Source organism: Vanessa cardui, chromosome 30 (assembly GCF_905220365.1).
Source record: "Vanessa cardui chromosome 30, ilVanCard2.1, whole genome shotgun sequence".
NCBI lineage: Eukaryota > Metazoa > Arthropoda > Insecta > Lepidoptera > Nymphalidae > Vanessa > Vanessa cardui.
The window spans coordinates 5834867-5862835 of record NC_061152.1 but is presented as its reverse complement, the minus strand read 5'-3'; the positions used below and the strand labels follow the sequence as shown (position 1 = coordinate 5862835).

Below are 27969 nucleotides of genomic sequence, written 5' to 3'. Positions count from 1 at the left end.
TTGAATTTGGGCTTACCGTCTTATGTTCCTCGGTGGCGGTGGAGGTGGGGTGCCGGAGGAGCGCGCGTGGCGGGGCGAGGGGTGGCGGGGGGGCGAGGGGTGGGGAGACGTGGGCACGGGCTCGGAGCGCGGCAGCGCGCGCACACTCGCTACCACGCGCCCGCTGCACTTGGCAGGCTTCGGCCTGGCCTCGGCAATACTGTCCCGGTCGGTTTTCGTCGTGTTTATCGAAGTGCTCGATGTCGTCATTGATTTGTCGAAGGTTTTCGTCGACGATCTGTCGTCTAGGATGGTCGATCGGGTCCCGAGCGTGTCCGTGTCGACGGGGACTGGAAATACGTTGACGTGATTCATTGGAACACGGTTTATTTTGTTAATCGTTGTAATAGATTACATGAACTCGTGTGCCTACGTGAGTGGGTATGAACTGGACGCAAAACCTCAGAATCACCGGCCTTACATCACTCACATTTACTTGGTGGTAGGGCTTTGTGCAAGCGCGTCTGGGTAGGTACCACTCACTCATCAGTTATTCTACCGCCAAATAACAGTACTCAGTATTGTTGTGTTCCGGTTTGAAGGGTGAGTGAGCCTGTGTAACTACAGGCACAAGGGACATGACATCTTAGTTTTCAAGGTTGGTGGCGCATTGACGATATAAGGAATTGTAATATTTCTTACAGCGTCATAGTCTATGGGTAATGGTGACCACTTACCATTAGGTGGCCCATATACTAGTCCGCCAAACAATATCATAAAAAAAATCGATAAAGCAATGATTGTTGTTTGAAAAATAACTAAATGACACGATAACATTGTTATTAAAAAACCGTTTATATTAAAATAATAACAAATAAGTTAAAATAAGACATTATAAAACAGATAAAGAGAGCGAAATGTCGCTTGAGTGACGATTAATTCTACACCAAGCAAACGGAAAGAGCAGAGTTTCTTGCCGGTTCTTCTTGGTAGAATCTACTTTCTAATTGTTGAATGACGATACAAAAGTGCTTGTAAAGGCCTACTTGAATGAAGTTTATTTCGATTTGCGAGTACTACCGGTGGAAGCGATTCAAAAGTGCTCGTAAAGGCCTACTTTTTTTTTTTTTCTCTTTAATTTAAGGAGCTTGGTCCTTTCCTTGGACTACGTCGCTCCATAGAGTACACAAAATTTTACAAATAATCCATATCAACTTAAGAGCTACTAAAAATATTGTTAGATACACTGTTAGCTCGGAGACACTTTTTATATAACCGTAATAATGCCACAGCTTCATCTGATACAGGTCGGGCAAGGGCAATGTTACAACCGCCAATTCCTTGTATCATAGGATAACGGCCAACGATCTCCCGTCTTTCTGTTTCATTGCGAATACATTCAAGTAAAACTTGATGTACATCTTCAGGTTTTTCGCAATCAGGGCAGTTAGGAGATGTAACTTCTCCCATCAAAAAACCGAATTTATTCAACGGGATGTGTCCAGAACGAAGTCGCAGCAGATGAACAACGTCTTGTCGACTAAACGAGCAATTGCTAACCCAAGATGACAGAGGTAAAGGCCTACTTGAACGAAGTTTATATCGACTTGCGTGTACTGACGGGCGGGAGCGCGGCGGGGCCCCGGCTCGCACGCGTCGCGCTCCCCCCGCGATCACAGCACCGTGTCGAGCGCGTCCAGCGAGCGCAGCAGCGACGGGTCGCGCGCCATCCACCGCGCGAGCTCGTCCGGCGTCACCACGCCGTCCGCGTTCGTGTCCATCAGCTGGAAGGTCGAGGACAAGGTCACGGTCAAGGTCAAGGTCATCGAACAATGCGCCTAGCTGGCGTTTGTTTATTCATTCATTTTTATTTATTTTATTTATTTATATACTCTTTATCTTTATAGGAGTCGAGATGGCCCAGCGGTTAGAACCCGTGCATTTTAACCGATGATTGCGTGTTCGAACCCAGGCAAGCACCGCTGATTCATGTGCTTAATTTGTCTTTATAATTCATCTCGTGCTCAGCGGCGAAGGAAAACGTCGTGAGGAAACCTGCATGTGACAAATTTCATAGAAATTCTGCCTCATGTACATTCCACCAACCCGCATTAGAACAGCGTGGTGGAATATGTTCCAAACCTTCTCCTCAAAGAGAGAGGAGGCCTTTAGCCCAGCAGTGGGAATTTACAGGCTGTTGTTGTTGTTGTTGTTGTATATACTCTTTATTGCACACCAAAAATTATAGGAGTAAAACAAAAACAAAGAACAGAAAAATGTACAATAGGCGGCCTTATCGCTAAAACAGCGATCTCTTCCAGGCAACCTTTGGTAGAGGAGAGAGATAGGATGGTAGGGGTGTACAAATTATTTAATACATAAAAAATAGATACAATATATATATATGTGTGTATATATACGATACATAAATAAATATTCCATAAATATATAATAAAATATACATACACATTATAAATATATACATCTACATACTATAGATACTTACATAATAAATAAAATATTTAATTGCAGTATTTCTTCATGAAGCAAGATAGTGCTCTTTTATCATATTTTTAAAAGAATTAATAGTTGGTGCACGTCTTGCTTCTACTGGAAGAGAGTTCCAAAGACGAATTGATTGGACTGTAAATGAGTCACTATAAAAAGACGTTGTATGGGGAGGTATTTTTAGCACCAAATTCTCTTCAGAAAGAAGATTATGCTGTGTTTTTGGTAACGAGTGATCTTTGAAATCGAACGTACAGCCGCGCACTAGTAGTTATTATTGGTATTGGTAAAGTGTACATAAGAGGAAGTTTGAAATTGGCACCGATAGCCGAGAAATTATTTGGAAGGTGGCTATGGTATGGGCATGTAATTCGGAGGAATGAAGAACATATTATGAGGAAGGTCTTGAGCATGAATATGAATGGATATAGAGGTAAGGGACGACCAATGAAACGATGGTTGGATTGTGTGAAAGAGGATATAGCTGGAGAGAATGTTATTTGTGAGATGATGTCAGATGGAAGAATGGAAGAAGAAGATTTTCAAGATCAATTTAATTGGAATAAGGGTAGCAGGATGATATTAGTTATTCTTGGTAGAATTTTAGTATAACCTTCACAATTTGATCAAAAATGTTTACTATTTCAATAATTCAATTATAACTATTTTAATGACGACATGCAAAACAAAAATATTTAGGATAGGTTATAGTAGTAGTACTTTTAGTTTTTGGAGTTATTTTACACAATTACCCATACCTGGCGCGATTCAGAATACAACTAATGAGATCTTATCAACTTATGTGTAATATCGGCGTCATGGACTCACGTGAAAGATCCTGTCCACGTGATCTTCAGCAGCTGCCTTGTGGATGGGAGGAGCCGCCGCCCGACCCAGCAGCTCATAGACCGCTCGTACAACGGCCAGCATCTCGCTACGGGAGATACGGCCATCGCCATCCACGTCGTACAAAGCGAACACCCAGGAGAGCTTTTCCTGACGAGAACCGCGCGCGACGCGGGAGAGGGTATCGAGGAACTCCTGAAATGGAGATAAGTCATTGGATTAGGATGGCTTTACTACATGGTAGGTAAGCCCAAATGAGGACTCATTTGTATCTACATAATTTCGTGCTCAGCGCTGAAACAATAGTTTAGGAGGAAACCTACATGAGCAAAATTCTGCTACATGTCGGTCTTACAATACGCATTGGAGCAGCGTAGTGAAGTAAGCCCCAAATGTCCAGCAGTGGAGTGATGATATTCGTGATCCAAAGTGAATATAATAAAATATGCTAGAGTGCGTTTAACACAAAAAATCAGTACAACTTCCAATTTAACAGCCGTGTGTAAACTGCGTGTTTCTACGATTGTTTCAAACAGTTGATAATATAAGAAACGTACTCACCTCGAAGTTTAGTTTCCCTGTCTGCTTGTGTTTGACTGTATTGAACACGAAATGGGCGTACTGGGTGGCGTCTGCAATCAATTGAATTATTTTAAACGGTTTTATTAACAATCTTTTATCAGCTTCACTATTAACTAACTATGTATGTATAAAAAATTTTGAACCTTTTTTTATGGAACTTTTGTCCTACACGGGTACGTCAGTCGCATTCTACACTTTTCCTTTCGTTTTATATTATTTATTATTAATTGCTATTATGTAAAATTCCAGGAGCATCCTAGCTGATTCTGACGAAGGATCTGCTAGAATACTTTGAACGAATCCAAGATTGAACGAATATAGATTTAAACTACATAAAAGTAACTTTCTCTGATTGTCTGAGTCTTGCCACATTTCATCAACAAATTATATATTTAATAAAATTTTGCACACGCTCTCAGTTCTTATGACAGTACGTGACTAGCTGAGAAACGTCATTACAAATCTAATATGGCGGCCTCTCAAAGATGGCGGACTGGCATGAAATCCAAAATTATATGGATTTTAAATGAAAGGGTTTGCTGTCAGCAATACAAAAAAATATTTTAGCTATAAGCGTCTTTTTATAGTTTAAATACACACACGTACATTCTTCAAGGACCTTGACGCTCACATACGCAAACTCACTCACACACTCATGATCTCTGACACAAACAAGAGTTTAGTATAAAATCTTGAATGTTATTATTATTTTTAACACGCTTTTATAAGCTTGGGCTGCATGTATGTAACTATGTCTGTTTAATTCGAAACTTTGCATACTTTTTAAGTGCCAATGACAAAGCAATTGGCGTGTTTTTTTAATTTTTTTTAACTATCTGGGGGCACGGCAGTGCCCCCACCAAGTCGAGCAAAAAAGCGGCACGGCCGTACCATCCTTTTCTCGAAGCAATTCAGGCCATTTTCGACCCCCTGTAACTTCGTTGTGGATAAAACTAGAAGACTGAATTTTCAGTAACCATGCAGGCATTGTAAAGACACGGTATATTTCAAATTTCATTCAATTTGAACCAGTAGTTTAAGAATTATATCGGGTCAAAGTTTCTTAATTTTGTCACTCACTCACTGACTGACTCACCGATAATATATATACATATGTGGCGAACATACACACTTACGATTATATTTTATACTAATATAACTATTTATATACATACATACACATACATATATTTAATATATTATAAATTATACTTAAAAATAAATAACAAAATATTTACGTATATATAAATAAATACAATATAATAATTACACTTTAAATATGCATATATAATTATATATTTAATACAATAATACATAATATATTTATAAAATAAATTTTATACATATTATAATAAATCGACGCACATAAAACTCGCGACTAGTTTTATACATACGTAACGCGGACCGCTCCCTGCGCCCGCGCACCTGCGGTCGTCTTTGGAGCCTCGCTATTTGTCTTAAATCAGTCACGATCCCGACGCTAGACGCGAAACCCGTGCCACCTTTTATGTGCTCACTACTTATACGCTTACGCTATACATACTTGTACATAGCTAATAGTTTAATAGTTTTGTGTTATCCTTTCATACTGTGCCTTTTATAACTTTTGTATCTTCGCTTCTATCTTCCTTACGCTTACTCTTTCTCCTTCTGTGTGTGGACTTTTATGTGACAATAAAGACTATTATTTGAATTATCGATAGACTTATCATTATCTCCTATAACTGGTGACCCTGTGGAACATTATATACAATGAGTAGCGACGGTGAGACCGCTGAATCGGGACAATCAGTGAAAAGTGCACGTGTCCGCCATCGCGTTAAAAAGTGCGAGCGTGTATCAACGGATCGGGACCCATCAGCCGAATTATGCCGCGTTGGCGTCCGCGTGCCGCCATTTTGGGTCGAAAAACCAAAGATCTGGTTTGCTCAAATTGAAGCGCAATTCAATTTAGCGCGCATAACGGATGACAACACAAAATTTTATTATGTTCTGGCTCATTTGGACGGACAATATTCCGCCGTAGTCGAAGATATTATTGAAAATCCGCCTGCTTCCGGAAAGTTTGAGAAGTTGAAGTCCGAGCTGATAAAACGACTATCTATATCGAGGCAGAAAAAAGTCAAACAGCTTTTACAGTCGGAAGAGCTTGGTGATCGTAAGCCTTCCCAGTTTCTACGACACCTGCAGCAGCTGGCCGGACCAAATATGCCCGACGAGTTTATCACGGACGTGTGGACCAGCCGCTTGCCAAGCAATCTACAAACAATAATCGCTTCTCAGGCCAATATGACGCTGCAAGATCTAGCTGATTTAGCAGATAGGGTGCACGATATTGCACCTTCATCACCGCACATGGCAGTGGCTTCAGTATCAAGATTGGAGTCGGCGATGGACATGATGGCTCGACAAATAACTGAGTTAACAAAACAGGTCAGCGAGCTCACAACCAGACACCATCGCCCGCGTTCCAGAAGCCGACACATGCCACGTCAGAGGACCCGTTCGACTTCTAGAAGATCGCACTCAAATTACAAAAAGTTTCCAGTATGCTGGTATCATTACAAATTCGGCAACCTGGCGAAAAAGTGCATACCCCCATGCGACTACGATTCGGGAAAAGTAAGCGGCAGTCGGTAATGGCGACGTCCGATTGCCCTTCCACCACTGGTCGCCTGTTCGTCACCGATCGCGGTTCCAGGATGCAATTCCTCATCGATACGGGAAGTGATTTAAGTGTTTTCCCTCGAGCTGCGCTTCGTCAACCACGTGTGCGAACTGACTATCAATTGTGTGCGGCGAATGGTACTATAATTAACACCTATGGTAATGTACACCTTAAACTTAATTTAGGTTTACGTAGAGACTTTGAGTGGCGCTTTGTAGTAGCTGATGTTTCCAAAGCTATCATTGGCGTAGATTTTTTATCTTATTTTAATTTGTCAGTAGATGTTAGAAATAAACGCCTTTTAGATAGTAATACAAATTTATTTACGGTAGCATCAATAAATGTAGCAGACTGTTTAGTGTCTAGCGTTAAGGTCATGACCGACAATTCTAAATATAACAATTTACTCATAGAATTCCCGGAGATTACACGACCAGCTGGACCGGTGCGCATTATTAAACACACGATTACTCACCACATTCGCACAACATCAGGCCCCCCAGTGTCTTGTTCCCCACGGAGGCTTGCTCCAGAGAAGCTTAAGATCGCTAAGGCTGAGTTTGAGGAAATGTTGGCAAACGGTACAGCTCGACCATCTGAGAGTTCCTGGTCGTCACCATTGCACCTAGCCCCCAAGAAGGACAACGGCTGGCGTCCTTGTGGTGACTATAGATTACTCAATGCTAGGACAATTCCGGACAAATATCCCATCCGACACATTCAGGATTTTGCACATAATCTGTCCGGCTGCAAAATATTTTCAACATTAGATCTGGTTAAAGCGTATAACCAGTTACCAGTTTTTGAGCAGGACATCCCGAAAACGGCCATTACTACTCCGTTTGGACTCTTCGAGTTTCCATACATGACTTTTGGCTTACGGAACGCAGCTCAGACCTTCCAAAGGTTTATAGACGAGGTGACACGTGGCCTAGACTTTTGTTACCCTTACCTCGACGACATATTAGTATTTTCCAAAAACGAAACTCTTCATGAGAAACATCTTCGTGAACTCTTTACGAGACTACAAGAGTATGGAATACTAATAAATGTCTCGAAATGTCAATTTGGCGTAGCTGAGGTCACTTTTCTAGGTTACCATATTTCACAAAATGGTACTAAGCCTTTGGAAGGAAAAGTAGAGGCTATAAAGAATTACCCAGTTCCCAAGACAGCTAAACAGCTTCGCAGGTTTCTGGGGATGGTAAATTTTTATAGGAGGTTTATACCTCGAGCTGCTCAGATCCAAGCTGCTTTAAATGCCTTACTTACAGGTTCCGTCAAGGCATCACAGCCAGTAGACATGTGTGGAGACTCGTTAACCGCTTTCGAGGAATGTAAGGCTAGCTTATGTAACGCAGCTATGCTAGCGCACCCTGACTCAAATTGCAAGCTGAGTCTGGTAACTGATGCATCAGATCTTGCCATCGGAAGTGTCTTACAACAACTAAAAGACGGACATTGGCAACCATTGGCATACTTCTCTCGTAAATTAAGCCCATCGCAAAGGAAATATTCACCTTACGATAGAGAGCTCCTGGCTATTTACGAGAGTGTCAAATATTTTCGACATTGGTTGGAAGCAACATCATTTACGATCTATACTGACCACAAACCACTATGCTACATGTTTAGCGAGCGTAAAAATAATTGCTCTCCTCGTCAGTATAGATACTTAGATTTCATATCTCAGTTTTGCACCGATGTCAGACACATTGCGGGTAAGGACAATGTTGTGGCAGATACTTTATCACGCATTGAGGAATTGCACTTGCCTGTAGATCTAGAGATACTAGCGAAAGCTCAAGAATCGGACAGTGAGCTAGCTAAATATCTCGCAGAAGGATCTTCTCTGCGTATAAAGAGGTTGACTATCCCTGGTAGCCGTACTACTTTGTACTGTGATGTCAGCACACCGGCACCTAGGCCTTTCGTTCCCCAACCATTACGCAGACAAATTTTCACCAGTTTGCATGCCCTTAGTCACCCCGGTGCTAACACAAGTGCCAAACTTGTAGCTCAACGCTATGTATGGCCACAGATGAGAAAAGACTGTCGCGAGTGGTCTAGGACATGTTTGGACTGCCAACGCGCGAAAGTGAATCGACATGTGTCATCTCCTTTAGGCACTATCGATTTACCAAACGCGCGTTTCAAATATGTTCACTTAGACCTCATCGGACCACTACCTCCATCTGCCGGAAATCGGTACTGCCTGACAGCGGTCGATCGCTTTACGCGATGGGCTGAAGCTGTTCCTATTACCGATATTACGGCAGAGTCTGTGGCCAAGGCATTCCTTTCCGGGTGGGTTGCCCGATTTGGTTGCCCGACTGACATTGTCACTGATCGAGGTAGGCAGTTTGAGTCTTCACTGTTCCAACAGCTTTCGAAAACCATTGGTTTTAAACTTCGAAAGACAACTGCTTACCACCCTCAGTGCAATGGCCTAGTCGAGCGATTCCATCGGCAACTAAAGGCTGCAATTATGTGCCATGCGGACTGTCAATGGTCTGAGTCATTGCCATTCGTACTACTCGGTATACGAAGCTCTTTCAAGGACGACCTTCAATGTTCCTCAGCTGAGCTCGTATACGGAGAACCTTTACGTCTCCCAGGTGACTTTTTTGATTGCAATGATGACAAATGTACAACTGATGTCACTGATTTTACAGCACGAATCAGATCATTTGCCAACAATTTGCAACCAGTCCCTGTTAAGCACCACTCGGCAATTAATAAAAAAATATTTGTGTACAAGGACCTTTCCTCTTGTTCTCACGTATTTTTACGCGAGGATGCGTTGAGAGGTTCTCTTCAACCAGCATATACTGGTCCGTATGAAGTGGTGGCTAGAGACGCTAAGGTTTTTAAAATTAAAGTTAAAGGTAAAGATGTCACAGTATCAGTAGACCGATTGAAACCTGCCTACATACTGTCTGACACTAACACCTCCAACGAAACTCCTAAACCTACAACCCCTATCATCATTCCCATATTAAAATCCACTCAAACTCCAGACGTAAAAACTACTCGGTCGGGACGTCATGTTCGGTTGCCGGACTACTTTCGCCCGTAGCACGGTCTCTGGAGGGGAGTGATGTGGCGAACATACACACTTACGATTATATTTTATACTAATATAACTATTTATATACATACATACACATACATATATTTAATATATTATAAATTATACTTAAAAATAAATAACAAAATATTTACGTATATATAAATAAATACAATATAATAATTACACTTTAAATATGCATATATAATTATATATTTAATACAATAATACATAATATATTTATATAATAAATTTTATACATATTATAATAAATCGACGCACATAAAACTCGCGACTAGTTTTATACATACGTAACGCGGACCGCTCCCTGCGCCCGCGCACCTGCGGTCGTCTTTGGAGCCTCGCTATTTGTCTTAAATCAGTCACGATCCCGACGCTAGACGCGAAACCCGTGCCACCTTTTATGTGCTCACTACTTATGTATACGCTTACGCTATACATACTTGTACATAGCTAATAGTTTAATAGTTTTGTGTTATCCTTTCATACTGTGCCTTTTATAACTTTTGTATCTTCGCTTCTATCTTCCTTACGCTTACTCTTTCTCCTTCTGTGTGTGGACTTTTATGTGACAATAAAGACTATTATTTGAATTATCGATAGACTTATCATTATCTCCTATACATATATATATTGACTTGGTCATCGCACTAAATAATTTAATTAACACGTGTTTTCATGCGATGGACGATATATTTATTAAAACATTAAAAAAATTTAAGATTGAGATGCGTCACTATAAGATGCTGTCAATTATTACGTAACAACTTAATGCTTCGAGTACTGAGATTCCAGACACAATTGATTTTCAATTGTTATGGACCACGATCGTGGTCTTAGGGAGTGGACGTGTTAAGACATGGATAAGACTTGGTATTACATGGATCTCACAACTTTTTACCGCAGAATAACTGAGTTGCGAGACTTGGTTTTTTTGACAAGTATTGTTTTTGATGGGATTATTATTTCACAAATAGCTGTGCTCGCGACTTCGTGTTTGTTTGAATTTAACAACGTTCTTGTTGGATTTTGATGCGGTTATTTTCAACCGACTTCCAAACGGAGGAGGTTATCAATTCGTCTGTATTTTTTTTTTTTTTTTTTTTTTTTTTTTTTTTTTTATGTTTGTTACCTCATAACTTTTCACTGGGCGGACCGATTTTGATAATTTTTTTTTTGTTTGAAAGGTAGTGCTTCCCGTGGGGTCCCATTTTTTTTATTTTTTTTTCCGATGATGGTATCCATGTGAAAACGACATAAGTCTTAAATTTGCATTATGTATATGCGCGACAAATAGGTGAATAACTGAAAATCACGTTAACCAATTTTGATAATTCTTTTTTTATTATAAAATATATACTTCAAGGGTAATTTGGTGAAAGTTTGGTAAGGTTCTGAGCACAGGATCCATGACAAAGTAACGGAACGGAAGGGAACGGAACAATTCTGAGGAGCACGTTAGCGATACTCGGTCGAATCTTTTATTTATAGGTTATTTGGATATTTGAGTCACCTTCCGTAATGTGGTTATGTTTATGTAATTATTATAGTCGAATATTATAATCAACTAGCTACCCACCCCGGCTTCGCACGGGTGCAATACTGATACTAAATATACTACAGAATTTGTTTATATACGACATCACATCGCAAACTTCTAAAATTATCAGTGTTTCTTTACTTTATTGTTCATGTATTATATACACAAACCTTCCCCTTAAATCACACTATCTTTTAAAAAAAACCGCATCAAAATCCGTTGCGTAGATTTAAAGATATAGGGACAGAGAAAGCGACTTTGTTTTATATTATGTAGTGATGGAACTCCTATACGGCTCGCAGTTAGGGTGCGATATGGGGCAGAATTTCTTACTATCTTTAATCAAATTTTGTGTATGTGATGTGATGTCATATGATGTACGAAATATAGTTGGTCTTTTTCAAAGTTTTTTTGCTGAGTTCGATTACAGCTCTTTCGAGGGATCCTTGTAGTTTACGCCGCGTGACGTATTAAATCCGCATTTTTGAAAGACTATTTTTGCTTTATTCGCAAGTATCCTTTGAAATTGTCCTCGAAGTAGTTTCTGACTCATATAAACGGAACGCTTAATCTATCCATATTAAAAAAAAATAGTTAGTCAACATCAGCTTCACTTAAAATCAAAAAATAAATAAAATTTTAACAAAAAGAAAAACCGACTTCAAACAAAACACTATTTTAAAACAAATGAATATGCACGAAAAAGTAATAAAAATAATTGCGTATTCAACATATTTTTTAGAGTCTTCCTAAGTTAAATGAAATGAAAAATATTAGACTACTTAAAAGTCGATTAACGATTATATCATGTAGTTATAATTATTGTTATATTTGGAGTCGGTGTCAGCCAATAAAACCCTACAGTATATCTATCAAAAAACAATACGAGAATACTTTAACAAATATGTTTTTTACAAATTACCTTTTACACAATAATATACTGGATCAATCAAGGGGCTCGTATCGCTTCTTTCTTTTGATTATTGAGGCAAGGGCACCATGGCTGACACCGGCTCCAAATATACCAATAACTATAACTACATGATATAATCGTTAATCGACTTTTAAGTAGTCTAATATTTTTCATTTCATTTAACTTAGGAAGACTCTAAAAAATATGTTGAATACGCAATTATTTTTATTACTTTTTCGTGCATATTCATTTGTTTTAAAATAGTGTTTTGTTTGAAGTCGGTTTTTCTTTTTGTTAAAATTTTATTTTTAAGAAATGATATTGATTGGAGAGAAAGGTTTTGTATATAATACATGGACAATATAGTAAAGAAACACTTATAATTATAGAAGTTTCTAATGTGATGTCGTAAATAAACAAACTCTGTAGTATGTTTTGATATATATTGTATTGGTATTCGGTGGTTTCAGTGATTGCAACCGTACGAAGCCGGGCGGGTAGCTAATATTTTTTATATTTTCCTGATGGTAAGTGGTCACCATCACGTGCAGACAGTGAGGTTTTAAAACCTTTCTTACATCGCCAATGCGCCACCAACCATGGAAATTGAGATGTTGTGTTACTTGTGCCTGTAGTTACACTGGCTCACTCACTTGAAACGGTAACACAACTATACTGAGTACTATTTAGTGGTAGAATATCTGATGTGTAAATGGTACCCAGAGGGGCTTGCACGAAGTCTTACCAAGGACTATCTAGTCTAAGTTATTAGAGCATATTGTCACCGAATATTCCTTTAAAATGACAATCATGAGACTTCATAGAATGAACTATATTTACATCTTGATTTCGTAGTTCATTCATATTTGTAGCGAATGTAAATAAAAAATATTGTGAGTATAATCATTATGCTAAACACAAATAAAAATTCACCCTTGAGATGGGGTAAGATCTTCGATATTATGCGAAGATCTCGTCGTTGCTTTATCTAAAATATTATAATAGGATGCAAAGTACAGCACCCGCGTACACGATGCGGCAGAATTTAAATAGTTTAAAAATATATTCTAAAGTCGGCGAAATAGTTAAGTGAGAAATTATTAATACAGTTATTTATTACTTGGTATATTAAAAACACTAAATCTTTTGTCAAAAAAAACATTAATAAATAAGGCACATTACTCAATGCAAGATATTAATGATATAAAAGCGGCCAAGTGCGATTTGGACCCTAATTAAGGGTTCCGTAGCAGCAAGTAACAAGGTTTATTTTTATGAAATTAAGTGACATTTTTTATATAGCTTATACACATATAAGAAAATTGGAATGTCTGTTTGTATATATTAAAATCCCGCCAAAAACATTAAATGTAAAAAAATGCCAAGCCTCTCGAAGCAGTTTTTCCATCGTAAACAGTTTTGAGATCTCATAATAGCCAAGTCCTACTCAAATTATTATGTAGTTAGAAATCAACATTTAGTAATTGTTGCAATAGTTTTCTTTATATAATAATTATACTGACTTGACTGAATTTTTGTCTGTCTGTTGTTCCGGCTAATCTCTGGAACGGCTGGACCGATTTTGACGGGACTTTCACTGGCAGATAACTGATATAATAGGGAGCAACTTAGGCTACAATAATTTTTTTTTTGTTATATTTAAAGGCGTACAAGGTCGCGGGCACAGCTAGTATATATATAAGTTTAATTGTACTTTACTGACATAATCTTTACACAATACAAAACAAAGTCGCTAACCACTGTCTGTCCATATGTATGCTTAGATCTTTAACATTACGCAACGGATTTTGATGCGGTTTTCTATAATACATAGAGTGATTAAAGAGGAAGGTTTTTGTATATCATACATGGAAAATATAGTAAAGATTCACTGATAATTTAAGAAGTTTCTAATGCGATGTGGTAGTACTTCAGTATTGCACGCGTGCGAAACCGGGCGGGTCGCTAGTCTGTAATTAAAATGGTGGAAAAGAGTAACTACTGAGTTTAATTGCGGTTCTTTACAGTAGAATCTACTTTCGGAACCGGTCAACACTGTAACACTCATTCAAAAGTGTTTTGAGGAGCCTTGAATAAAGTACATTTTGATTTCGATTTTACGAACAACCAAACTGAAGGGAACATTTTAAGCGAAAATAACTCTTATTAGCAATGGCTAAAGTTTTAATTTCGAAATGAAATTAACATTGCAAACGCTCGGAACAGATGTGTTTTAGTTTATTCGGAAGTTTGAGTTTATTTTAAACTAGTTAATGCGCGAGGTTCGTTGAAAAGGCTCTTTGAATTTTTTATAGTAAAATATATAACTTGAATTGGAAAAACCGACTCAATAAGAACTCTTTTACGTATCTTTTTTACGTATCTTTGCTTGATGGTAGGGCTTTGTACAAGTGTCTGCAGGTACCACTTACTGATCAGATATTCCACCATCAAAGAAAAATATTAAGTGTCAAAATTGTAGTGTCTGTTTTTAATATAAAAAACCGCTTATTACAGAAAACATATGTATGTATACACGGTACATATACCAATTTAATATATTTTTTTAATTTTTGTCTGCCTGTTTGTTCCGGCTAATCTTTGGAACTTCTGGACCGACTTTGAGGTGATTTTTACTGGCAAATAGCTGATATAATAAAGAATAACTTAGGCTCTTTTTATTTTAGAATTATTTATAAAATAATAATAAAGCCACACTTTAATATCCAAATATTATCCATTAGTCACATCGAGTGCCTTCCACCAACGACTTCATATCACAAAAGACTAATAAGTTATAGTAAAACTTGCGCGTTACTTAGTAATTGTATATTAAAAAATAAAATTTTAACAAAAAGAAAAACCGACTTCAAACAAAACACTATTTTAAAACAAATGAATATGCACGAAAAAGTAATAAAAATAATTGCGTTTCAACATATTTTTTAGAGTCTTCCTAAGTTAAATGAAATGAAAAATATTAGACTACTTAAAAGTCGATTAACGATTATATCATGTAGTTATAGTTATTGGTATATTTGGAGCCGGTGTCAGCCACGGTGCCCTTACCCCAACAATCAAAAGAAAGAAGCGATACGAGCCCCTTGATTGATCCAGTAATCCAGTATATAATTGTATAAAAGGTAATTTGTAAAAAACATATTTGTTAAAGTATACTCGTATTGTTTTTTGATAGATATATTGTAGGGTTTTCTTGGCTGACACCGACTCCAAATATAGCAATAATTATAACTACATTATATAATCGTAAATCGACGTTTAAGTAGTCTAATACTTTTCATTTCATTTTACTTAGTAGGACTCTAAAAAATATGTCGAATACGCAATTATTTTTATTACTTTTTAGCGCATATTCATCGTTTTGAAATAGTGTTTCGTTTGAAGTCGGTTTTTCTTTTTGTTAAAATTTTTATTTATTTTTTGATTTTGAGTGAAGCTGATGTTGACTATTTTTTCTTAATATGGATAGATTAAGCGACATCACATCACATGCACATAATTTGATTAAAGACAGTAAGAAAGTTCATTTTACTTAGGAGGACTCTAAAAAATATATTGAATACGCAATTAATTATTTTTAGCACTTTTTAGTGCATATTCATTTGTTCTAAAGTAGTGTTTTGTTTGAAGTCGGTTTTTCTTTTTGTTAAAATTTTTATTTATTTTTTGATTTTAAGTGAAGCTTGTGAATTTGACTAACTAATTTTTCTTAATATGGATAGATTAAGCGTTCCCTTTATATGAGTCATAAACTACTTCGAGGACAATTTAAGGGAAACTTGCGAATAAAGCAAAAATAGACTTTCGAAAATGCGACTTTAATACGTATTGCGGCATAAACTACAAGGATCCCTCGAAAGAGCTGTAATCGACCTCAGCAAAAAAACTTTGAAAAAGAGCTAATATATGTCGTACATCATATTACATTACATCACATACACAAAATTTGATTAAAGATAGTAAGAAATTCTGCCCCATATCGCACCCTAACTGTGAGCCGTATAGGAGTTCCATCACTACATAGTATAAAACAAAGTCGGTTTCTCTGTCCCTATATCTTTAAATCTACGCAACGGATTTTGATGCGGTTTTTTTTAATAGATAGTGTGATTCCAGAGGAAAGTTAGTATATATAATACATGACCAATATAGTAAAGAAACACTGATAATTTTAGAAGTTTGCGATGTGATGTCGTAAATAAACAAATTCTGTAGTATATTTAGTATCAGTATTGCACCCGTGCGAAGCCGGGCTGGGTAGCTAGTTGATTATAATATTCGACTATGATAATTACATTAACATTACCGCATTACGGAAGGTGACTCAAATATCCAAATAACATAAAAATAAAAGATTCGACCGAGTATCGCTAACGTGCTCCTCAGAATTGTTCCGTTCCCTTCCGTTCCGTTACTTTGCCATGGATCCTGTGCTCAAAACCTTACCAAACTTTCACCAAATTATCCTTGAAGTATATATTTTATAATAAAAAAAGAATTATCAAAATTGGTTAACGTGATTTTCAGTTATTCACCTATTTGTCGCGCATATACATAATGCAAATTTAAGACTTATGTCGTTTTCATACGGATACCATCATCGGAAAAAAATTTAAAAAAAATGGGACCCCACGGGAAGCACTACCTTTCAAACAAAAAAAAAATTATCAAAATCGGTCCACCCAGTGAAAAGTTATGAGGTAACAAACATAAAAAAAAAAAAAAAAAAAAAAATACAGACGAATTGATAACCTCCTCCTTTTTGAAGTCGGTTGAAAACAAAGTCGCTTTCTCTGTCCCTATATCTTTAAATCTACGCAACGGATTTTGATGCGGTTTTTTTTAAAAGATAGTGTGATTCAAGGGGAAGGTTTGTGTATATAAAACATGAACAATATAGTAAAGAAACACTGTTAATTTTAGAAGTTTGCGATGTGATGTCGTATATAAACAAATTCTGTAGTATATTTAGTATCAGAATTGCACCCGTGCGAAGCCGTGGTGGGTAGCTAGTTGATTATAATATTCGACTATGATAATTACATAAACATAACCACATTACGGAAGGTGACTCAAATATCCAAATAACCTATAAATAAAAGATTCGACCGAGTATCGCTAACGTGCTCCTCAGAATTGTTCCGTTCCCTTCCGTTCCGTTACTTTGTCATGGATCCTGTGCTCAGAACCTTACCAAACTTTCACCAAATTACCCTTGAAGTATATATTTTATAATAAAAAAAGAATTATCAAAATTGGTTAACGTGATTTTCAGTTATTCACCTATTTGTCGCGCATGTACATAATGCAAATTTAAGACTTATGTCGTTTTCACATGGATACCATCATCGGAAAAAAAAATAAAAAAAATGGGACCCCACGGGAAGCACTACCTTTCAAACAAAAAAAAATTATCAAAATTGGTCCACCCAGTGAAAAGTTATGAGGTAACAAACATAAAAAAAAAAAAAAAAAAAAAAATACAGACGAATTGATAACCTCCTCCTTTTGGAAGTCGGTTGATAAAAGATTCGACTGAGTATCGCTAACGTGCTCCTCAGAATTGTTCCGTTCCCTTCCGTTCCGTTACTTTGTCATGGATCCTGTGCTCAGAACCTTACCAAACTTTCACCAAATTACCCTTGAAGTAAATATTTTATAATAAAAAAAGAATTATCAAAATTGGTTAACGTGATTTTCAGTTATTTACCTATTTGTCGCGCATATACATAATGCAAATTTAAGACTTATGTCGTTTTCACATGGATACCATCATCGGAAAAAAAATAAAAAAAATGGGACCCCACGGGAAGCACTACCTTTCAAACAAAAAAAAAAATTATCAAAATCGGTCCACCCAGTGAAAAGTTATGAGGTAACAAACATAAAAAAAAAAAATAAAAAAAAATACAGACGAATTGATAACCTCCTCCTTTTGGAAGTCGGTTGAAAAGGCACACGAAGTCAATACAGCTATTCATAAATAAAAATACAGTGTCGTTAGGACACCTGCATGCATTTTTCCCAAAAGTGTAGCACATTTGTAAGTAAGTATATCGAAGATTCGCTTAACGTAAGTTGTCCCGTAAACGCAATGGACTAAAATGTTGGTTGTCCTGTTTTAGGTGAAAAAAGTTGCCTACATCCTTTCTTGGAGTATCTTACACAATATGGGGGATAAAATAAGAGATCATGGTCTCCAATCTTTAATTTCACTTCTATCAGTCGAAAATCTAATAAGATTTATACAAACTTTCATCCCCGATTTTATCCCCTTAGGGGTGAAATTTATCAAAATACTTTCATAGATGGTGCCCCTATCATAACATCTACCTGCGTGCCAAATTTCATTCCGATCTGTCCAGTGGTTTGGGCTGTGCGTTGATAGATCACTATGTCAGACAGTCAGCCATCTTTGAGTTATCTATATTTGGATATATGAATAAGACTTCAGTCAATCTTACCTCCCAGAGGAAAGAACTGCGAGAAGATGTTCTTGAAGGCTTCTTCGTCCACTACTCCCGTCGGACACTCCTGAAAACAAATCAGAATATTGTTGAAAATTGAATAGAATGGAAACACTGTTTTTTACTATACACATTAATGAATTTATTTGATGAAATTGGCGGTGGCCCAGTGGTTAGAACGCGTATATCTTAACCGATGAATGCGGATCAAACCCAGGCAAGCATCATTGAATATTTGTGCTTAATTTGTGGTTGTTATTCATCTCGAGCTCGGTGGCGTAACATAGCGAGGAAACCTGTGTGTGTTTAATTCAAATCTTTATTGGAACAGCATGGTAGAATATGTTCCAAGAAGATATAAACACAAATACCTGAGGGCTGAGCGCATCATACTATCCTAGACTTGTTTTGATTTCTGTTATGTTTTTACTTTTATTTTTTATTTGATTTTAACACGACATAATAGTGGACTATTGTCAATGTCGTTCACTTGACGTACGGAAATAAGGTGATCACTGAAAATCAGTGCTGCCGTCTTTGCGAATTTCACACATAGTACGAATCGTATTTTAATTTAAGTATAGAAAAAAAAAAAAAAAACTATATAATTTAAATCGTTAATTTTTTTTTTTTTTGTGCGTGTGAAATTCCTAGTACGACAGCAAATGCTGAGTGATTTCCCTTTTTGTGGCATCGTACTGCTATGTAGGCAGCATTTTGTTTTTATTTATTTATGCCTCTTTTTAAAATCTTTCTTAGATATTATTTAATTGTATTGTTATTTTAAGTTTTTGTTTTTTTCTTTTTTTTTGTTGTATTGTTTATGTCACTGATGTATCAACACGATGCTTACAAATAAAAATTCTTTCTTTCTTTCTTCTTTCTTTCTTTCAAATGAATGAATATTCAGTGGTGATCGCCTGGGTTTTAACCCGTAATCATCGGTTAAGATGCACGCGTTATAACCACTGGGCCATTTACGCTCAGTATTATATAATTCAACTGAAATTTTGTTTAAGCACCATTGACGAAGGCGGCCTTATTGCCTTCAATAATCTCTTATTGACAAGCTTTATGAAAGGATTTTCGAACAAAAAATATTGGAAATCAATGGAATACTATATATTCTATAGAAACTGGTTTCTGAAGATAATAGATTGTTTGACGTTTAGTCAACTCTCGTCTGATATTTAAAAAACAAAGCGAATTTTGACATCTAGTCAGGATATATTACATACATACATATATAATTCTATTTAACTAACATGACTGTATTTTTAAATGTTGGAAAGGAGTAACTACTGACTAGAATCTATTTTCCGAACCGGTGGTAACTTCAGTTGATTGTTAAATGACGATCGATGATCAAAAGTGCTTATAAAAGCCTACTCGAATAAAGTTTATTTTGATTTGATTTGATCTTGGGGCACGGCAGTGCCCCCACCAAGTCGAGCAAAAAAGCGGCACGGCCGTACCATCCTTTTCTCGAAGCAATTCAGGCCATTTTCGACCCCCTGTAACTTCGTTGTGGATAAAACTAGAAGACTGAATTTTCAGTAACCATGCAAGCATTGTAAAGACACGGTATATTTCAAATTTCATTCAATTTGAACCAGTAGTTTTAGAATTATAACGGGTCAAAGTTTCATAATTTTGTCACTCACTCACTGACTGACTCACCGATCATCAAAATTCTAAGGCACTTCTAGCAGACCTAGAAGCTTCAAATTTGGAATATAAGTAGTGTTTGGTGTATAAACCAAGGAAAAACTAAAATAATTAACAAAATGATAAAATAAAAAAAAAAAATACAAATACAAAGGAAGATTATTTATTATATTATTATAATAACAATATAATAAATTTATTATATTAATAAGCTTTCGAAAATGTTTGTTAATTGTGTAATTACGTTCTCAACTAGTGCACACATATCATTACAAGACCGGACTAAACTATGACCATGTTTCTTTACATTTCCAAAGACCGCTTTTCCTGTATTTATTTATTATTTTTTTAATTTATTTTACAATATTATTAAATATTTGGATATTATATATATTTAGCATACAGAAGTGAAATAGATTAAAAAAAGACAAGATCATAAATAACTTTAATCAGGATATAAACAACTTCAATCATTTACAAGCAAACATAATAGTTCTAACTTCGAAAATATCTTAACATAAATAAATCACCAAATCGTATGATACTTCCTGTCTTAATACGTCCACTCCCTAAGACCACGATCGTGGTCCATATATTGACTTGGTCATCGCACTAAATAATTTAATTAACAGGAAGTCGCTTAAGTATTACATGGATAAGACTTGGTATTACATGGATCTCACAACTTTTTACCGTATAACAACTGAGTTGCGAGACTTGGTTTTTTTGACAAGTATTGTTTTTGATGGGATCTTCTTTATTACGATTTTATATCCAAACTTGTGTAGGAAGATTAATTTTCCATACACAATTTCAGAGGTACTGAATGGAAAAATGTTAGGTATGGCGTGTAACATGAATCGATCAGCCTATCGAAGTACCACATGCAGGTATCCTCGCAATTTTTCCTTTCACCGAGCACGAGGTGAATCATAAATAGCATATGACAATTCAGCGGGTTTTAGATTGGTTTGAACCCGTAATTAGCATTTAAGTTGCATACCTTACAATCACTAGTCCATTTTCGCACTTTATAATATTACTAGCGACGCGCCCCGGCTTCACACGAGTGTAGTAATGATACTAAAAATACTACGCAATGTCTTACAACGTTCACAGTATTTCAGTCGTAAGTTTTCAGGTGTATAATGTATTAAAATATTTTGATTTATCTCGTAGGGTTCAGCCAGCGATTACATAACTTTAAAATCTATAAATGATCAGTGTTTCTCTGCTATATTGTGCATATTATACATATAAACATTCCTTACGAATCACTCTATCTATTAAAAGAACCGCATCAAAATCAATTGCGTAATTTCAAAGATCTAAGCATATTTACCGCTCTCGGTCCCTATGTGTGATCTTTAAAATTACGCAACGGATTTTGATGCGGTTTTTTTAATAATTCGAGACGGAAAATAATGTAGTACGTTTAATATCGGCATTGCATTCGTGCGAAGCCGGAATAGGACGCTAATTAACTATTAACTAGTTATGTACCAACTAAGTATTCTGACTCTGACCCCTTTTGCTAAAAGGGGGGGTAAATAGGGTTATTAGTGATTCCTTATTTATTTTAGGACGCAGCTATTAATCTTTAAAAAAAAGTAATGGGTCGCCCGCGAAGCTTCGCGATTCTTCAAAGCATTTTTTAGGGATTTCGAAACATTTTGTTTTGTTTTCATTTTATTTCATTTCATTCTAAACTGCAAGTCACTCGTCTATATTGGGCGCGAAAATGATGAATCCTTTTTTGAATGAAATTCATAATGTCACTAATTTTGTTTTTAGTTTTATTTTTTTTATATACTGCCATAGCACCACTCTCTAACCGGCCAGTGACGTTGATTGCTATCACATCTACGGCTTGAGATCTTCGAAATGAGACCATCTATTGTACCATAATCTTTGGGACAAAACGGCTAACGCTTTTATTATATAAGAGATTACTCAAACAAAAAACTAAGAAACCTTCAAGAAATCTTAAGTTTAAGGTTAATAAGCTCGCTTGAGTTGAGTTTCTAAGTTGATGTTGTGAGCTGGAGAAACGAACTTATAAGATCTTTGCGATGAACTCCGAACTAGCGTATTATTCACTTATAAAGTACTCTATTCTACACTAGCGACCCGACCCGGCTTCAGAAGGGTGGTATACTTATACTAAGTATACTACAGAATGTGTTTTTCAACCGACTTCAAAAAGGAGGAGGTTATCAATTCGTCTGTATTTTTTTTTTTTTTTTTTTTTTTTATGTTTGTTACCTCATAACTTTTTACTGGGTGGACCGATTTTGATAAATTTTTTTTTGTTTGAAAGGTAGTGCTTCCCATGGCGTCCCATTTTTTTTTTATTTTTTTCCGATGATGGTATCCGTATGAAAACGACATAAGTCTTAAATTTGCATTATGTATATGCGCGACAAATAGGTGAATAACTCAAAATCACGTTAACCAATTTTGATGATTCTTTTTTTATTATAAAGGACATACTTTAAGGGTAGTTTGGTGAAAGTTTGGTAAGGTTCTGAGCACAGGATCCATGACAAATTAAGGGAACGGGAGGGAACGGAACAATTCTGAGGAGCACGTTATCAATACTCGGTCGAATCTTTTATTTATGGGTTACTTGGATATTTGAATCACCTTCCGGAACGTGGTTATGTTCATGTAATTGTCATAATCGAATATTATAATCGACTAGCGACCCGCCCCGACTTCTCACGGGTGCAATACTGATACTAAATATACTAAAGAATATGTTTATTTACGCCATCACATTGCAAACTTCTAAAATTGTCAGTATTTCTTTACTATATTGTTCATTTATTATATACACAAACCTTCCCCTTGAATCACACTATCTATTAAAAAAAACCGCATCAAAATCCGTTGCGTAGTTTTAAAGATATAAGGACAGAGAAAGCGACTTTGTTTTATACTATGTATTGACGGAACTCCTAAACGGCTTACAGTTAGGGTGCGATTTGGGGCAGAATTTCTTTCTGTCTTTAATCAAATTTTGTGTATGTGATGTGATGTCATATGATGTACGACATAGCATACGAACAGCTCTTTTGCAAAGTTTTTTTACTGAGGTCAATTACAGCTCATTCGAGGGTGGTACCTTGTAGTTCATGCCGCATGACGTATTAAAGCCGCATTTTCGAAAGTCTATTTTTGCTTTATTCGAAAGTTTCTTTTGAAATTGTCCCTGAAGTAGTTTCTGATTCATATAAACGGCACGCTTAATCTATCCATATTAAGAAAAAAATGTTAGTCTACATCAGCTTCACTTAAAAGCAAAAAATAAATAAAATTTTAACAAAAAGAAAAACCGACTTCAAACAAAACAGTATTTTAAAACAAATTAAAATGTACTAAAAAGTAATAAAAATAATTGCATATTTAACATATTTTTGAGAGTCCTCCTAGGTAAAATGAAATGAAAAATATTAGACTACTTAAAAGTCGATTTACGATTATATAATGTAGTTATAATTATTGCTATATTTGGAGTCGGTGTCAGCCAACCCTATACTATACCTATCAAAAAACAATACGAGAATACTTTAAGAAATGTTTCTTACAAATTACCTTTTATACGATATTTTACTGGGTCAATCAAGAGGCTCGTATCGCTTCTTTCTTTTGATTGTTGAAGCGTGTGCCTGTGGCTGACACCGGCTCCAAATATAACAATAACTATAACTACATTATATAATCGTAAATCGACTTTTAAGTAGTCTAATATTTTTCATTTCATTTTACCTAGGAGGACTCTTAAAAATATGTTAAATATGCAATTATTTTTATTACTTTTTAGTACATTTTAATTTGTTTTAAAATACTGTTTTGTTTGAAGTCGGTTTTTCTTTTTGTTAAAATTTTATTTATTCCTTATAAATAAAGCAAAGTAAAAAGCAAAGTAATAGCCTGTAAATTTCCCACTGCTGGGATAAGGCCTCCTATTCGATTAAGGAGAGGGTTTGGAACATATTCCACCACGGTGTTCCAATGATGGGTTGGTGGAATGCTTGCACAAGAATTTCGATTTTAGTCACAGGCAGGTTTCCTCACGATGTTTTCCTTCACCGCCAAGCACAAGATGAATTATAAACACAAATTAAGTACATATATATAGTGGTGCTTGCCTGGGCTTGAACCCGCAATCATCGGTTAAGATGCAAGCGTATATCAGCTCCAATAATAAATTATTTATTATTATTAAGTAATAAATAATTAAGCTACTTACAATATATTTCGACTTTTAATTAAGATTAAAAATAATTATATGTTATTTTTTTATCATAAACCAATAATAGTTATTATGTTTGTAACAAAATATAATCTTGTTGTTAATAAAAATAAGTGTAAAAGTGTAAATAGTGTAGACAATTAAATATTCATATAATATAAAAAATAATATAGACAATTATCGAACCATAATTATTGCTATATTTGGAGTCGATGTCAGCCAGAAAACCCTTAAGTATATCTATCAAAAAACTATACGAGAATACTTTAACAAATATGTTTTTTACAAATTACCTTTTGTACGATAATATACTGTGTCAATCAAGGGGCTCGTATCCCTTCTTACTTTTGATTGTTGAGGCTCGTGCCCGTGGCTGACACCGGCTCCAAATATAACAATAACTATAACTACGTTATATAATCGTAAATCGACTTTTAAGTAGTCTAATATTATTAATTTCATTTTACTTAATACGTAATTATTTTTATTACTTTTTAGTGCATATTTATTTGTTTTGAAATAGTGTTTTGTTTGAAGTCGGTTTTTCTATTTGTTAAAATTTTTATTGTTATTTTGTTATTGTGTTTGTGCCGTATATGCACATAGGTATTAAAATAAACAACTGATAAAGATAAGATATATTCTATGACTAAAATGTTTCACATCTGTGTATCTCTTACTCTTTGATATCATGTATAAAAGTCGAAACATTGCATATGTAAAACAGTGCGACACAGTCCGTATAATTGTACCGTCTCGTTAATAAATCGTGAACCAGTTAGTGACTTTCATTATCCTCAACATCAGCCCAGCAATATGTTATAATTCATCTCGTACTCGGCGGTGGAGAGAAACATCGTGAGGAAACCTGCACGTGTCTAATTTCAACGAAATTCTGCCACATGTGAATCCGTCCGCATTAAAGCAGCGTGGTGGAATCCTTCTCTTCAAAGGGAGAGGAGACCTCAGCCCAGCAGTGGTAAAACAGGCTGTACACGTTGAATCCGTTAGATGATTTGAACGAATTTAATTCGAAATTCAACGACCGCTGAATCATAACATCGGCGCTGTGAGCTGCTCTGTCCGAGCCGGCACTAATAACCAATTAGAATGCGAATTGTTTTCAAATCAACGGCTTGTATAGCATTTCAATTAGTTTGTAATTAATTAAAATATCCTTTTAATTTAAATTAAGAACACCATTTTTTTTTGTAACTTGAGATTATGGAAAGGAATGAAGCAAATTGGTCACGATGGTAAGTCGTCAACACCCCTAGACATTAGCGCTGTAAGGCATATTAACCATTTCTTAAAGAGCTAATGCGCCACCACCCTTTAGAACTGAGATGTGCTTTTGTACATGTTGTTACACTGACTCACTCAACATCAGATCAAATCAAAATCAAATCAAAATATACTTTATTCAAGTAGGCTTTTACAAGTACTTTAAGCTCTTTTGAATAGTCATTTAACAATTAAGTGAAGCTACCACCGGTTCGGAAAGTAGATACTACCAAGATAAATAAAATTTTAACAAAAAGAAAAACCGACTTCAAACAAAACACTATTTTAAAACAAATGAATATGCACGAAAAAGTAATAAAAATAATTGCGTATTCAACATATTTTTTAGAGTCTTCCTAAGTTAAATGAAATGAAAAATATTAGACTACTTAAAAGTCGATTAACGATTATATCATGTAGTCATAGTTATTGGTATATTTGGAGCCGGTGTCAGCCACAGTGCCCTTGCCCCAACAATCAAAAGAAAGAAGCGATACGAGCCCCTTGATTGATCCAGTATATTATTATGTAAAAGGTAATTTGTAAAAAACTTATTTGTTAAAGTATTCTCGTATTGTTTTTTGATAGATATACTGTAGGGTTTTATTGGCTGACACCGACTCCAAATATAACAATAATTATAACTACATGATATAATCGTTAATCGACTTTAAAGTAGTCTAATATTTTTCATTTCATTTAACTTAGAAAGACTCTAAAAAATATGTTGAATACGCAATTATTTTTATTACTTTTTCGTGCATATTCATTTGTTTTAAAATAGTGTTTTGTTTGAAGTCGGTTTTTCTTTTTGTTAAAATTTTATTTATTTTTTGATTTTAAGTGAAGCTGATGTTGACTAACTAATTTTTTTTAATATGGATAGATTAAGCGTTCCGTTTATATGAGTCAGAAACTACTTCGAGGATAATTTCAAAGGAAACTTGCGAATAAAGCAAAAATAGACTTTCGAAAATGCGAATTTAATACGTCACGCGGCGTGAACTACAAGGATCCCTCGAAAGAGCTGTAATCGAACTCAGCAAAAAAACTTTGAAAAAGACCAACTATATTTCGTACATCATATGACATCACATCACATACACAAAATTTGATTAAAGATAGTAAGAAATTCTGCCCTATATCGCACCCTAACTGCGAGCCGTATAGGAGTTCCATCACTACATAGTATAAAACAAAGTCGCTTTCTCTGTCCCTATATCTTTAAATCTACGCAACGGATTTTGATGCGGTTTTTTTTAAAAGATAGTGTGATTCAAGGGGAAGGTTTGTGTATATAATACATGAACAATATAGCAAAGAAACACTGATAATTTTAGAAGTTTGCGATGTGATGTCGTATATAAACAAATTCTGTAGTATATTTAGTATCAGTATTGCACCCGTGCGAAGCCGGGGTGGGTAGCTAGTTGATTATAATATTCGACTATGATAATTACATAAACATAACCACATTACGGAAGGTGACTCAAATATCCAAATAACCTATAAATAAAAGATTCGACCGAGTATCGCTAACGTGCTCCTCAGAATTGTTCCGTTCCCTTCCGTTCCGTCACTTTGTCATGGATCCTGTGCTCAGAACCTTACCAAACTTTCACCAAATTACCCTTGAAGTATATATTTTATAATAAAAAAAGAATTATCAAAATTGGTTAACGTGATTTTCAGTTATTCACCTATTTGTCGCGCATATACATAACGCAAATTTAAGACTTATGTCGTTTTCACATGGATACCATCATCGGAAAAAAAAATAAAAAAAATGGGACCCCACGGGAAGTACTACCTTTCAAACAAAAAAAAAATTATCAAAATCGGTCCACCCAGTGTAAAGTTATGAGGTAACAAACATAAAAAAAAAAAAAAAAAAAAAAAAAAAAAAAAAAAAAAAAAAAAAAAACAGACGAATTGATAACCTCCTCCTTTTGGAAGTCGGTTGAAAAACTGGTTACTGGTTACTGGTACTCTTTTTAAAAATAACATGTTACCTGTTTAAACCCTCGATACATCAATTTGATCTCGTGCTGTGTGAAGTGGGACGCTCTGGCGAGCGCCTCGGGCGGCTCGGGCCGGTACCGCGACCCCGGGCACCAGACGTTGGAGCCGGTTTCTTCGAAGTC

At 35.8% G+C, this 27969-nt stretch overlaps 1 protein-coding gene across 1 annotated transcript; it reads right to left on the bottom strand.

The window, feature by feature from the left end:
- Positions 1 to 126: 126 nt before the first annotated feature.
- LOC124542333 (Kv channel-interacting protein 4-like) lies at positions 127 to 27969 on the bottom strand. Its single transcript, XM_047120305.1, has 6 exons — positions 27838 to 27969; positions 18613 to 18682; positions 3895 to 3965; positions 3316 to 3528; positions 1601 to 1763; positions 127 to 329 (listed from the first exon to the last, which is right to left on the bottom strand). Exons 1-5 carry the CDS (start codon positions 27856 to 27858, stop codon positions 1653 to 1655), a joined length of 486 nt encoding a protein of 161 aa, XP_046976261.1. The 5' UTR covers positions 27859 to 27969; the 3' UTR covers positions 127 to 329; positions 1601 to 1652.

Bases quoted from the DNA above. Each gene is read 5' to 3' on its own strand.
- LOC124542333 (XM_047120305.1), bottom strand. From the start codon at position 27,858: ATGTATCGAGGGTTTAAACAG. The intron at 18,683-27,837 runs GTAACATGTTAT...ATTTGTTTTCAG, and splicing joins TGTATCGAGGGTTTAAACAG to GAGTGTCCGACGGGAGTAGT. The intron at 3,966-18,612 runs GTAAGATTGACT...AATTGATTGCAG, and splicing joins GCAGTTCTTTCCTCTGGGAG to ACGCCACCCAGTACGCCCAT.